General features: G+C 45.7%; 2 protein-coding genes across 2 annotated transcripts in view; one reads left to right on the top strand and one right to left on the bottom strand.

Annotated features, from left to right (window-relative positions):
- Positions 1-101: 101 nt before the first annotated feature.
- LOC124467811 lies at positions 102-3204 on the bottom strand. Its single transcript, XM_047020265.1, has 2 exons — positions 1788-3204; positions 102-1665 (listed from the first exon to the last, which is right to left on the bottom strand). The coding sequence occupies exons 1-2, from the start codon at positions 2440-2442 to the stop codon at positions 935-937; spliced, it is 1386 nt and encodes a 461-aa protein (XP_046876221.1). The 5' UTR covers positions 2443-3204; the 3' UTR covers positions 102-934.
- A 1442-nt stretch (positions 3205-4646) lies between these two features.
- gnb2 (guanine nucleotide binding protein (G protein), beta polypeptide 2) overlaps positions 4647-14914 on the top strand; it is a 10526-nt gene continuing 258 nt past the window's right edge. Inside the window, exons 1-10 of the mRNA XM_047020321.1 lie at positions 4647-5520; positions 8256-8353; positions 9264-9302; positions 9892-9998; positions 10348-10411; positions 10499-10661; positions 11302-11368; positions 11477-11678; positions 11912-12128; positions 12460-14914. The exon at positions 12460-14914 is cut by the window's right edge and continues 258 nt beyond it. Coding sequence (XP_046876277.1) covers positions 8297-8353; positions 9264-9302; positions 9892-9998; positions 10348-10411; positions 10499-10661; positions 11302-11368; positions 11477-11678; positions 11912-12128; positions 12460-12566 — 1023 coding nt within the window. The 5' untranslated portion in view covers positions 4647-5520; positions 8256-8296 and the 3' untranslated portion in view covers positions 12567-14914. The remainder of the gene's footprint in view (positions 5521-8255; positions 8354-9263; positions 9303-9891; positions 9999-10347; positions 10412-10498; positions 10662-11301; positions 11369-11476; positions 11679-11911; positions 12129-12459) is intronic.

The following is a 14914-nucleotide window of genomic DNA, read 5'->3' as shown; positions in this document are numbered from 1 at the left end:
CAAAAGTTATTAGTCTGTTGCGGCTGTGTGAAAAAAACAACATCAGATGAATATTTTGTTGAATGTCCATTCAATAAGAAAGATGATTTCGCAGACAATACAAGTGTGCCGATTTTTTTATATGAAGATTACAGAGGAAGTTAGCAGGACAAAACAATGTTAAAAATGTTCAAATATTATTGTTGTTCACAGAATAACCGTTTTATTAATACTGTGGCTATATTAACTTTACAGTAAATGGTCAACCAATGTTAGTAGGGTTCTAACCTGGCAAATACATAACACAGAAGGCTAAACTGCTGAACTTATTAACTACATCCTTTCCTGGTCTGAACACAATGAAGGTAATGATAATGCATTTACTAGCATACACTTTTATCCCAAGCAATTTACAATACAGGGGGATTTGACCCTGTAACCTCTTAATCTGCAGTCAAATGCTCAAACCACTGGGCGGCACCTTCCCTGTTATGGTCCAACATTCTAGTTCTAGACCTACCTCACAATCAGCAGTTTACCTTCACCATGCACAAATGGAAATATCATCAACACCATCTTATACCACACACACACACCAGAACAAAAGAAAAACGGAAGATAACATCTTCACTTGGCAGATGCTTTTATCAAAAATGACGTCATGGGGAGATTTGACTGATTCTATATCTGCAGTCGAATGCTTTGCCCCTGAGCTAGCACCTAGACACCACCCAAATAACATCACAACCTTCAGCCACCATCAACAACAGCAGGCGGCAATGTTGCTTTTTTCATAACTGAGGATGCGGCCGTTAAATATAATGTTCTTAATAAAAAGCGTGTGTGTGTGTGTGTTGAAAGGGGGGGGGGGGGGGGGAGACATGTTACTTTCAAACTATCAAAAAGCAGATGGGACATGTACACCGACGCCCACTCCTTGTGAACTTCAGTCTGGTCAAGTGGAGTCCATGGACTGAGAGTTGAGATGAGGCCAGGTGTAGGAGGGTCCTGGCTGGAGGAGAGAGAGCGAGGGGTGGGCGGCAGGTGGCTCGGGGGTGTGGGTCAGCCTGTGTTTCTTAAGTTGTCCCAGCTCCCTGAAGCAGCACCCACACTGGGCACAGCGGTAGGGCCTCTCCCCTGTGTGGATACGCTGGTGCTTGTGCAAGCTGTCCAGGTGACGGAAGCGCTTCTCGCAGTAGCGGCACGGGTATGGGCGCTCGCCCGTGTGGATGCGCTGGTGCGTCTTCAGGCAGTAGAACCGGCGGAAGCCTCGCCCGCATACGTTGCAGCGGTGGACCTTGTCGGAGGTCTCTCTCTCCAGCTGCACGGGGCCCATGTAGCCAGGGTCGACCACGGGCATGGGGGCGAAGCTCATCAGACCGCCCTCCGCCTCGGTGTCGTCGATGGGGACAGTGATCTGCGCTGGGTGTTGGTCTTGGAGCTCGGGGTTGTGGGGGTCCAGGGCAGGCGTGTCAGACTCGTCTTCGATCTTCACTGTTCCTTGTTTGAGCTCCTCGTCATCCAGGACCTGGATGAGGTCCAGCTCCTTCTCGTGACCGGCGGGGGGGTTCATCTCAAACTCAAATGTGGGGATTTCCTCGGGGACTCCAGAAGCTTTAGTTTCTTCTTCAACCCCCAGTGGTTTTTGCCCATAATCGTCCCCTTCATGTGCTGAGACTTTGTACTCTGAAAAATAGTATTGTTAGTCTTAACAATCCCTGGCAGAGATAAAACAGCACTAACCAACATGTAGGACCACGTCTCCTGTTCTCACATGGCAAATGATTGTTTATCATCATTTAAATTACCTTTTTCTGCAATCCCATCGTCTGTAATGTAAAACTGACTTTCTGTATCTTCGCCTGACTTTTGGGACGAGGTTTCAAGTTCAAACTGGGGAGCTTTCGACGACCGTGAGAAGTTCGAGGTAGAAGCTACCGAGACAGGTAACCGCATTCGTCGGAAGCTGGATCCGCTTATACTCTTCGGCCATTCATGCTGTACGGTTGGCAAACAAAGTCCTACACTTGGGAGTGACTTTGAAAATTGAGATCTCGTGGATGAAGCCCGAAACGACTTTTGCACTCGTGGAGCGCCTCTAAGCAGGTTGCGTGGATTCCCCGAGCCGGGGGATGAGACGGACTCAACGGATGCCAAACATTCAGCATTTGATCGAGACTGATTGTGATCGAGAAGTAAACACTGTTTTATGTTTTTCTCGGCTGCTGTCATGTAATAACGTACAGCCTTCAATTCACTCTCGGATATTTCTAGTCTCTCTTTCAAACTTTGATTCTCACGATGAGACTCGGCTGCGGCCGTTTTGGCTGCGACCAGTTTGAGTCCAACAACCTTTGATGTTTCTTTCAAAACGGTTTCTACTGCACACCTGACAGCCTGGTCGATTGTTGAAGCAAGTTCATACTTAAGGAAAGAGACGTTTGCGTCTATGGTTAGACTCATTTTGAACTGGCGTAGTGGGGCTGGAGTCGAGTGAGATAAATCCAAAACAAGGCTGAATCAGTTGGCCCGGCGAACCTACACTTTTCTTTATCTTAGATAAACTAGGCGTCTGAAACACGCATATATCTTACGAATGTTTACAAATTATATAATTCCATGACTTCAAAATGTACGTACGACTTAATATTAGCCCGCTAGCAACTAGCGATCATGGCCAACACAATTTACGATTTGTTTTGGAAATGTATTTCCCTTTCCGCATGACATGATGATGCAGCGTCGCCAGGTTATGACATCATGTTAATCTTCAGCAATGTGGGCCTTGTAGTTTTCTTTGACCATATAAGGAATTCCCCAAAACTGTCGTGATCGTCTGCGATTCATTAAAGATCTCGTAAACAATGTAGTCGTACGACACCATTTTAACTAGCCACGCTACAGACGCTGTTGATGATTTCCCTCTCGGCCGTAACCCAGTCCTGCCCACTGTCCAACAGTCAAGTCACAATCAAGAAACAGTTCCCCCTTAATATACTGAACTGTGAACCCAGGCGCCTCCCAAGCCAAGCCCTAAACTCACACCACATCCATAATATTTGACAACAACCAGCACCCACGAGCAAAAACTCCAGTTATCATGTTATACTTTCACCATGTGTCATGTGAGGACAGTCAGACAACATTTCCTTGTGCCTTTTCTTCATCCAAGAACCAAGTAATCTACAGATTAGACTAGCTCCAAGGTTGTGACGTGACATCAACTGTAATAGACTGACACCTACAGGTAGAGTAGGGGAATTTCTAGGAAATGGTTTTCAGACGTGATCCCACAGAGGATGAATCTTAACATAAAAACCTATTTTTTATGATAAATGTTCATAATGCTTATTAGGTTTGAAGTACCATTCTGTTTAATGTATTATGGTTGCCAGTTTACAATGTACAACGGGGACATTGCAAGTGGTGACCCAAATTAGCACATCACGCTGCCTGTAATTCTGCCAATAAAAGTAAAAATCGAATTACAGAATTTTCACGGGTAGAAAAAGAAAATAATTTTTTGTCTGGTGATAGGGCTTTAGATGGTTGCGATTTTGGAACCAATCCAATTTTTAACGCATACAGTTTTTTTTTTTTTGCATGGGTGGCGATGGGACTGCGTACGTGCATCGTTGCGGTTTGTGGTGGATATATGCTCCTTGTGTCCATCTCTTTGCTCAAGCCTTTGCTGTTGCTAGGCAACCTATCCTCACTTACTACAGTCGCTTATGGAGTCTGCAGAGGGGCAGTGCAGGTGGGATGTACCAATGTGTAGCTTAGAGGGGGGGAGGGGGGGGTAGCATGGGCCTGTGTATGATAGTGCAATCTCTCAGGCTCCGAATCTTGCGTCTGGAAGCCCATTTGACCACTTTGTCTATGTGTTGCAGACGTGTTCAGGTGGCACATCAAATTTGAACAGTTATCAGATTCCAGAAGCACTGCCTTCAGTAAATGCAACACAGTCCTTGAAATGTGTTTGTTTGCTTCATCGCAGAGCTGAATCATGGCACAACCAGGACAACTTTGCCAACAAATAAACTTTTTCTCCCTCTCCCCTTACTGACCAGTAGGTAGAGGTTATCGTGAATTCCATATTTCTTTATCACACATCCGATTAGTCTGAACTGTCTCACTAAGCAAACTCATTCTGGTCAGTTATAGCTATAAGTTTCTAGGACTAATGTGTGTGGTTTGTGTAACTACACACCGTAAGGTGCAGGATATCCCTGGACAGGTCATATGACTGAAATTAAAAGTTGTGGAACAACCAGAAAACCAAAGTAGTCTCTGAGTGTTGCTGCTCCACTAATTAAATCTGAACCCCTGGGTGTTATCATCTCCAGGGATATTCCTGCTTTACCGTGTGGCCTACTCTGCAGTCTTAATTACACAAGCACAATCAAAGCTCAGAAGATAGAAAGATGGATGAACTAAGATCTCTTGAATTCCCTCCAATTGGCTTCTGTGTTTTGGGGGGCGCTCAGTTGACATTTGTCTTGTAAGATCGACACCGTCTTATCCTATCTGTGAACTTGCAGGCCTTAGGAAGGTGAGGGCTCACCTACAGACCTGTCTACATGCTTATGCACATAGTCGGCATGCTGATGCTTTCTAAATCTGCAGTGGATGGAGAACTACTGTTCTGCCAGACATCAGAGGGGGCGTTGTAAAATGGTACAGTCTCCATGAAATGGGTGTGGTTGAATCGTGCTTATGAGATCTAACGTTTAGGAAGCGCAGACCGGGTGATTTTATCCGAATTTGTTATTGCACGTATTGGTACATTGCTTATTTAAATCATACTAAAAAATCCAACGTGTAAACAATAGGCTATTGTTGCATGTTCTTGGTTATAGATGTATCGATGGGCGCGTTTCCTGCTCCTCCGGCAAGATAGCCTAGTAGCTTTTTGATATTCTTTTTATTTTTCTCTCAAGAGCTCAAGCCAGTGCTTTGCAATTTATTCAATAATTCATTTTTTGACGAAGAGGCGACCGTCATTACGAAGTGAGGGAGTGAGGGAGAGAGGGAGGAGGAAGAGCTCCGTGAACAAGGGAGGAAGGAAACAAGGATACCACATACAGAGTAATTCGGAGACAGAACATTTGTGTTAATTTCACAGGGTTCAATGCATGTTCTTTGGCGCGTGTAAAGACTGCAATTGTGTTCCACCACCTTAGACAAAGATGTTTTTGTGCTGAAGGTCTCGGGCGTAGAGTCAAATCATTCCGAAGAGGAAACGGGAACACGAGCAGATTTCATCTTTTCAAGAGGTCCAATCAAACGGAGATATGGTTTCTCTGTATAACGCTGTAATGTTAATTTGACGTTTCGGGCAACGTTGGAGATTCACCGAGCAACAATCGACAACAGAAGAACCAGGGTGGATAGTAAAATTTATCTTCGTATTTTTTGTCACAATTTTTTTTATTGACTACGAGGGACCTGAAACCACTCCTGGCTTTTTTCTTTGAAACATTGTTTCCAGAATTTACTCGACAATAACCAGCAACCATCATCGGAAACATTAACAAACAGGTAGCCATCCATTATAAAATGCTGTCACAAATATTGGATGTAAGATGGCTGGATGATGTAGACTAGCCTACCAGCGATGGCCCTCTTCATGACTAGGCTTATCATTTCGATGAAATTAATTTCCACCCTTAATTGTGATTATTGGAATATGGATGTGTAGAAAGGACACAAACGTCTCAATTGAACCCCCTTCCTAGTATCTTTTTGCACACGAAAGCCATAGCCTACATTCATACGGCTCCTTCCCATTTTGCGTTTGCATAGCGGCTTGGAAATATTACGGTTGCTAGGGCCGGTGTCATTTAACGCAAATGCCCGGGGTTCAATGAAATAATTATGTTTGTTGGCAAGGACTTCGATGTATTCACCATCAAACATGCATACGGTAGTCGCTATCTCTACTTGCTACATTAGGCCATATTCTTGGAGGCAGCTACAGTATGCTTTCACTGCTGCGAGGGAGGAGCAGGATCAGTCAAAACTGCGCCTCAAGGCCCATAGACCACCTACAGAGCAGCTTTTAGCCCAACAATGTTGTAGTCTGACCCTTAAAATTACATTTTATGCTAGCAGTTTGGTATCTTTTCAATACATCTTTTTATGAGACAACGACGCAACTGATGCATGTTTCATTTTAGTATCCAGACCTGGTCAGCCATGAAATGTCAACCGAACACCCCAGCGGTGGTTTACTGTGTGAACGTGAGGGGTGGGGCCACATTGTCATTTTGCATCATTTTGCTACGAGAATCTAGGCTTTGACCCATAACCTACAATTTGTAGCTTGATTTAGCAATTTTAGCTATATGTACATGTCATATTCAGTTTATATATATATATATATATATATATATATACATGGTATATAAAGGTTACGTATAGATATATAAGGACATGGTGTCATGTTTTACATCCAAATGTTCCAGTCTCACATTCAGCCAGAAGGAGTGTCTGCCTTATTCCTGACTCTTCAGGGCTTGGCCAGGAAGCAATGATTCAACACTATCGTGGATGAGGGGAAAGTGGGGCCATTTTTGAAAGTGGGGCCATGAATCTTGCCCAGAATGCCATGCCTATTATTCCAGTGTTACCCATGTTGATTACCAGCCTGTTAGAACCAACCTGCGGACATGAGGACAGCCAGAGGTCCACACGCAGACCCTTCAAGCTGGTCACCTGTTGTGCTCTGTGGTGATGGGGCCTCGTGTGGTTGTTAGTTGGGTCACCTGGGGGAGGACAGGGGGTAGTTTTGTCCCCCTGGTGAGGAAGGTGTCCCATGTTCCCCCGCCCCCACCCCTGTTAAAGCTTTATTGGCTAAACAAGCCACAGTGATAGGAGACTAGGAACCACTCATTTCTCCCCGTTGCCTTCCATTAGTGCTGTGTGATCCATCTGGTTGGAGATTCCCTCAGGGAACAATGACCTAGCTAATTGCTCTCTCCCTAGTAGATGTGATGTTGTGTATGTGCGTATTCCTGTTTCTTCATGCAAAGGCCTTGCGATGTTGGTTAACACCGAGGCACGGGGATTAAAACAAATAATATGGAAAACATCTAGATAAGACTGGTGCTTCTAGGTTAGGGTGGTGTTGGGGTTAGGGTGGTGTTGGGGTTAGGGTGGTGTTGGGGTTAGACCTGTTCTTCCAGGGCTAGTGCTCAGACCAAGCCATGTTATGTAGTGATGCAAATGTAGCGTGCAATACAGAGGATAGTGTTCTGGTGTGGGATGTATTTGAATAGGAACACAAACCCATGCAAATCCCAGGAACCCCCCCCCACGTTCTGAGTGATGGTTTGGTATGAAACCGTTCTCTCTGGGAGGTGGAGGAGGAGGGGCTGGTTGGTTGATTTATCCAAGAGTTCATCCACATCAGATCAAAGTCACTATCACCCTGAAATGGCAGAAATAATACACAACCTACATAATTTGTTAGATGACAGGCTAATTTATCTTGTGTAGTTTTAGGTAAATCTCCCACATACAGTATAATGATCAGTCTCCCTAATTAACGCTGAATTCTGCTCTCTGTAATCCTAATCTTGTTCCTCTGCATATCTTGTTCATACATAGCAGAGCCCATTAAATGGCACTCTCCCTCCTCAGATTAAACCAGATTACAGATTATTTTCCTCAGTTAAACCAGACAAGGCCGCCCTGCCACAAACAAACAGATTATATCCTCAAGCTTTTTATCATTGAGCACCCTTTCCTGCTAACCCTAGAAAACAAGAGATTAACGATCAAATCGGAAGTTAATTTCTGGATTATTTAGCCTTGTATTGGTGATAGTATTTCTTGGTGCAATGTGTAGTAATTTTGAAGATGTAGAACAGCCAGATACAAGATAACATCATGTCACAATCTCAAAACTAGAAGACATCCGGGGCGACCTGTAGGCTCACCCTGTTGGTGAGCTAAGGTGTGGAAACAGAAAGCGTAGTAGAAGATCAAAGATCTTCCAGAAATAATTCTAACAGTACATCTAAACAAAGACGTTTTTGCAGGAAGGTATGTCTGACAGGAGTGTAGCCCCCCAGATTTCTGTTTGCTTAAATATACTTTATTAGTATTTTTGTTTTTATATATTCTTTCAGTGGCGTTGTTTTTTGTGGCTCCCCTCATTTTAAGAGGGGACCCCCTAAGACATAGTTGTGGCTCAGCCCCTTGTGTCTGATATGAGTACCTAGTTGTGGCTCCGCCCCTTGTGTCTGATATGACTACCTCGTGTCCTCCAGGTGACTGAGAGCTACATCTGCCGGCCAGGGACCGATCCAAGATGAGCGAGCTGGAGCAGTTACGCCAGGAGGCAGAACAGCTGCGGAACCAGATCAGAGTGAGTCTGGAGGGTGCAGGTGGAGGAGGTGGAGGGAGTCTGGAGGGTGGAGGGAGTCTGGAGGGTGGAGATGGAGAAGGAGGGTGGAGGAGGAGGTGGAATAGGTGGAGGGAGTCTGGAGGGTGGAGGGTGGAGGAGGTGGAGGGAGTCTGGAGGGTGGAGGAGGAGGTGGAGGGTGGTGGAGGAGGTGGAGGGAGTCTGGAGGGTGGAGGAGGAGGTGGAGGGTGGTGGAGGAGGTGGAGGGAGTCTGGAGGGTGGAGGAGGAGGTGGAGGGTGGTGGAGGAGGTGGAGGGAGTCTGGAGGGTGGAGGAGGTGGAGGGAGTCTGGAGGGTGGAGGTGGAGGGAGGGTGGAGGAGGAGGTGGAGGGAGCATGGAGGGTGGAGGTGGAGGAGGTGGAGGTTCACCTTAAAGAGTACACAGGCGAGAAATAAACTTAACTTAAATCTAATTTTAAGGTTTTATTTGTTTTCGTTGTACTATATCTTGTTCAACACAATTGGAAATGTACTTAACATTGTAATGATGTTTGCATGCTCACACACTTATTGACAACTTGAATATACGTAAGTACTGTATGTTTGTACTTATACTTTGTAAGTAAGTATAACTTTTTTTCTTGGGTAGAGTGTTTATCATAAACCTGGCAATCTACATAGACCTAGATTAAGTCTTGAGTCAAGATGGAGTCTACCATAGACCTGCTATCTGGAGACTACATAGACCTAATGTAGACTTGACCTGGAGTCTTTATCTAGACCTGGTATCTGTGTGTCTAGACCCAGTGTCTATGCAGACAGAACCCCCCCTGGTGTCTACCTAGATGCTGGGTTAGTGTAAAGGGTGTTGGAAGGGAACCACCAGTAGACATTCAGCAGATCCTCCTGCTCATTCTGACTCTCTCCTCTTCCAGGACGCCAGGAAAGCATGTGGGGACTCGACTCTGACACAAGTAAGCATCGTCCGTTCCCTGTTCATACAAGACATCTTCATAACGGCATGATTGCTTACACACAATAAGCAATGTGATGATGATGAACCGAAAGACATATATAAAAAATCCTATATTTGGATATAAATCCAAACCTAGTCCCCAATTCATCAACAGCTCTGAATACTGAGTGGTGGTTTCAGGGCTGTGAGTTACGTGGAAGGGCATTCTTCTTATCCCAGATCCTGTGATCTCCTTACCTGTGTGTTGCTGCGGTGTGTGTGTGCGGTGTGTGTGTGTGCTGTGTGTTGCTGTGGTGTGTGTGTGTGTGTTACTGCGGTGTGTGTGTGTGTGTTACTGCGGTGTGTGTGTGTGTGTTACTGCGGTGTGTGTGTGTGTGTTACTGCGGTGTGTGTGTGTGTGTGTGTTACTGCGGTGTGTGTGTGTGTGTGTGTTACTGCGGTGTGTGTGTGCGGTGTGTGTGTGTGCTGTGTGTTGCTGCGGTGTGTGTGTGTGTGTTACTGCGGTGTGTGTGTGCGGTGTGTGTGTGTGTGTGTGTTACTGCGGTGTGTGTGTGTGTGTGTGTTACTGCGGTGTGTGTGTGTGCTAGATCACGGGGGCTCTGGACCCTGTGGGGAGGATCCAGATGAGGACGAGGCGCACCCTTCGCGGGCACCTGGCCAAGATCTACGCCATGCACTGGGGCACCGACTCACGGTGGGTCCAGGGCAGCTTCAGCATCTCAGAAGGTTCAGCCGCACTGGACAGTGTGTGTGTGTGTGTGTTTCACCCAATCACATACGTATACATGCACATATCTTCGACAAGAGACCCAATAAATGACAATATCTATGGTCCGGACCTTTCCTACTTAGGACATTGTCTTACGTAGGAAAGGTCCAGACCATAATGTTTGGTGTTGTTCGGCCCATATCAATCCTTGTCCTGGTCCAACTACAGTCCTCCATGAGTAGGATTGATCTTGATGATTTTCCAACATTCATGTCAGCGGTGATTCAGGACAGAATCACTGATCTGTCCTGTGGACCCTCTCCTGTGTCTGTAGACTGCTGGTCAGCGCCTCTCAGGACGGAAAACTCATCATCTGGGACAGCTACACCACCAACAAGGTAATAACACACACAAACACAGACACACATATAGACACACACACATGCGGGCCCCCCCCAGACTAATACATGAGCTTGTGTCCCCAGATGCATGCCATCCCCCTGCGTTCCTCCTGGGTCATGACCTGTGCCTACGCTCCCTCTGGGAACTACGTGGCCTGTGGAGGCCTGGACAACATCTGCTCCATCTACTGCCTGAAGACACGCGAGGGCAACGTGCGAGTCAGCAGGGAGCTCCCTGGACACACAGGTAGGCAGAGCAGCACTCTCTAATCACATAGAACCACCTCAGAGAACGGGAACGACACACCTGGAGCGGTGACAAGTTTATTTTTGGGGGACTTGCTTATGAGACATGACTCTTGTAGTGTAAGCTGATGTGATATACATAGATGTGTGTGTGTGTGTGTGTGTGTTCAGCCCTGTGCCAGGTGTGTGTGTGTGTGTTCAGTTCCCAGAGCGATTCTCAAGTCCCCGATCCCTAATCACAGGAAGAATTAAAACTCACATGGTTAATTAGTCATAGGTCAACAAAAATATAACGAGCATAGAAGTCAGCTGGAAGCTTGTATATCCCCCAGCTGTGTTAACGAGCCGGGAGGGGGGGCGACTCCCAGAGTTCCTCCAGCCAGGCTGGGCCCGCATCCTAACCCTGCATCCTAACCCTGCATCCTAACCCTGCATCCTAACCCTGCATCCTAACCCTGCATCCTAACCCCACATCCTAACCCCGCATCCTAACCCTGCATCCTAACCCCGCATCCTAACCCCGCATCTTAACCCCGCATCCTAACCCTGCATCCTAACCCTGTGTCCTAACCCCGCATCCTAACCCCGCATCCTAACTCCGTGTCCTAACCCTGTGTCCTAACCCTCTCCTCTTCTTCCAGGTTACCTGTCTTGCTGTCGCTTCATCGATGACAATCAAATCATCACCAGTTCAGGAGACACTACCTGGTGAGTCCTGGATGAACGCAGAACAGATGAAGCTTAACGAGGGGGGGGGTGGGGGAGTGGGTCTGTTCAGGGCCCGCCACGGGTAACGTTTCCTGTTGTTTCCCCCAGTGCATTGTGGGACATCGAGACGAGCCAGCAGACCACGGTGTTCTCAGGCCACAGCGGTGACGTCATGAGCCTGTCCCTGTCCCCGGACTTCCGCACGTTCGTGTCGGGCGCGTGCGACGCCTCCATCAAGCTGTGGGACATCAGGGACAGCATGTGCAGACAGACGTTCACCGGACACGAGTCCGACATCAACGCTGTCTGTGTGAGTGCTCAGCCGCAGACAGAGAGAGACAGAGAGAGACAGAGAGAGAGAAAGGGAGACAGAGAGAGAGGGAGAGAGAGGGAGAGAGACAGAGAGACAGAGAGAGAGGGAGGGAGGGACAAAGAGAGAGAGAGACAGAGAGGTCCATTTTGAAAAATAGTTCTGTCAGTTTTTCCGTGTTTTCTAGTTGTGAAATCTAACCTCCCTCATCTCTTCCCCTCTTTCCTCCCCAGTTCTTCCCCAACGGGAGCGCGTTCGCCACGGGCTCCGACGACGCCACCTGCCGTCTGTTTGATCTGCGCGCCGACCAGGAGCTCAGCCTCTATTCCCACGACAACATCATCTGTGGGATCACATCCGTTGCCTTCTCCCGCTCCGGACGCCTGCTGCTGGCCGGATACGACGACTTCAACTGCAACATCTGGGACGCCATGAAGGGGGATCGAGCAGGTGAGGGGGGGGGGGGGGGGGGGAACCAGGGGTGCTGTCATGAGACCAGGAACCAGGGGTGCTGTAATGAGACCAGGAACCAGGGGTGCTGTCATGAGACTAGGAACCAGGGGTGCTGTCATGAGACCAGGAACCAGGGGTGCTGTAATGAGACCAGGAACCAGGGGTGCTGTAATGAGACCAGGAACCAGGGGTGCTGTCATGAGACCAGGAACCAGGGGTGCTGTAATGAGACCAGGAACCAGGGGTGCTGTAATGAGACCAGGAACCAGGGGTGTTGTAATGAGACCAGGAACCAGGGGTGCTGTAATGAGACTGTCTCTGTCTCCAGGTGTGCTAGCCGGCCACGACAACCGTGTGAGCTGTCTGGGGGTGACGGATGACGGCATGGCAGTCTCCACCGGCTCCTGGGATAGCTTCCTCAAGATCTGGAACTGACGAGCTTCATGACGCGCACACTCACTCGCACGCACGCGCGCACACACACACACTCAGACACACACTCAGACACACACACACATAGACCATACACAACTATTCACATCTCACACTTTGGTACACATAGTTTGCACACTGTATTCACACTGTTCGTACGACTTACACACACACATTGAAACATTTTACTGTACATAATATATATATCGCCAATTAGATATGAGTTTACACAAATACACACACTCCACATCACATTGTATGCAGGAAGAGTTCACTAGAATACAAAACGTCCCAGATTAACCTACAACCCAGAGTTACACACACGCCATTGGAATCACAGCGTGACCAAACTCACATATGCTCAACTAAAACATATTCAAATGACACGTATTACCTAATTTCTTTTGTTGCTAAATACATGTATGCCCACACACGCACCCCCACACACACACACACACACACACCCACGCACCCCCCACACACACACTCTTCCTGAGAAGATTTGATCCCTGAGCTAAGCGGGAGAAGTTATTGGACTATCCTGTTGGTTTACTGAAGTCCCAAATTTCCTTTGCCTTGGTTCTGTAAACATGCTCGTCATTTGAGTCAGTGCAGACATGAAAGAGCACGCTACTCTGCAACCTGAAAATATAACCCATACGGCAGAGTAGAGAACCGGCAGAATGGATCGACTTTAAAGAGACACAGTTAAAAGAATATTAAGATAAACCATCAATTTAAAAAGGTTTCTTCTGGCTCAAACTAAATGCTATCATGTAGTTACTGTTTTTATAGATATTTACCCCCACATATATAAGTAAATATATGATAGTTTTGTTTTGATGTTTTTGTTGTATTAATTTTTTACGCCTATTTTATTGATGTTTTCCCTGTGTGCCTCAGATACACTTTAAGGATAATTATTAGAGAATAATGATGAAATTAAAACTAAATGAAATCAATAAAATGAGAGACTCATAAGGTGAACGCGAAAAAAAGAAACTGATAATTTAGAGACAACTCTCAAATACGCAGGGGGGCAATATTCATACTTTTGACTTTGTCAATATATTATGTCAACTTTATGATAGTAAACATTGTACATATTATTAATAAATACATCAAGCCTCTCCTGCCAGAATGTGCTGTGGGTGTTTCTTGTTCCGGACTTTTTTTTTTTTTAGGTTTTCATGTTTGGGGTTTGCGTTATTTAAACACAACATGCGGTCGATCAAATTAACATCTGACTGACATCTAAAGATGAAATCAATGTTTTATTTTTTTACTCCAAACAATTCTCCATTAAGACTTTACACTTTTGAGTTCATTCAACACAAGCTTTTTCAAACTTTAATGTTTATCAGTCCATGAAATACAATCTAAAGTTAACCCTTCAAAAACAAACACTAAACATACAGTGTAAAGATGTTTTCGTTTTTCAAAAAACAAGAGATTATTGAAAAAGGATCAGTATAGAGATTATAGACTTGCCATCAGTCTTAGCCACTCTCTGATCAGTCTTGGTTCCAACAGCAATCATCTGGATTACAAAACGATTAATACGTTTATACATCTATTCATTCCACAAGGAGACTTCCATGAAGTGCCTCAATCCTGTTCACCTACTGGTGGTGATCGAAATCATTCATTTATTGATGTTCATACTTCATCAAAGGCAGTTACTGGGATGGAGTTATGGATGCAGAAACCAAACAAGCATCAGGAGTGAAGAGTTACTATGGTGACAATGTGGATCAGAAGGTAGAAGATATATATTTTCCTGTGATCGAGACAAAAAAAAAAAACTGAGACTAAGCTAAAATACAGATTATGGTTATATCTTGTCTCACGACGGACGAACAGACCATCTTACATTCAGTCTGCCAAAGGCCACAGAACATCCCTACAGTCACACAGACAGAACAGGCTTCAACTTTACTTTATATTGCTTACGAATAAGAAATGTCATTATATTTGATATGACAAAGAGCATCTATCTCCATGACAGATCATTTCCTGTCTCGGTCGCCTGAACTGCCCCCCCCACCCCTTCCCCTCCCTCCCACCCCTCCTCCAATCTCTAAAAACATTTGAACACTCTTACCCTTCTGTTAGTGTCCACTCTGTTATAGCTTTCCTCTGTGCCATAAAATATGTTGTGCTTTGATTAATATAGCAGTAAATTATGTTATACAAATACAAATCTGCCTCTTAGATTTACATTCATTTTAATGTATCAATATAATTTACATATCATTTAATAAAATAGTTATTTCAGAATATATTAAGCTACTTCACTTTTACCCCCATCAAAGCATCATTCAAAAATGACTCTTCTATGACATCACAAA

Source organism: Hypomesus transpacificus, chromosome 5 (assembly GCF_021917145.1).
Source record: "Hypomesus transpacificus isolate Combined female chromosome 5, fHypTra1, whole genome shotgun sequence".
Classification (NCBI taxonomy): Eukaryota; Metazoa; Chordata; class Actinopteri; order Osmeriformes; family Osmeridae; genus Hypomesus; species Hypomesus transpacificus.
Note: the sequence above shows the minus strand (reverse complement) of the source record. Positions and strands in the feature narration are given on the sequence as shown.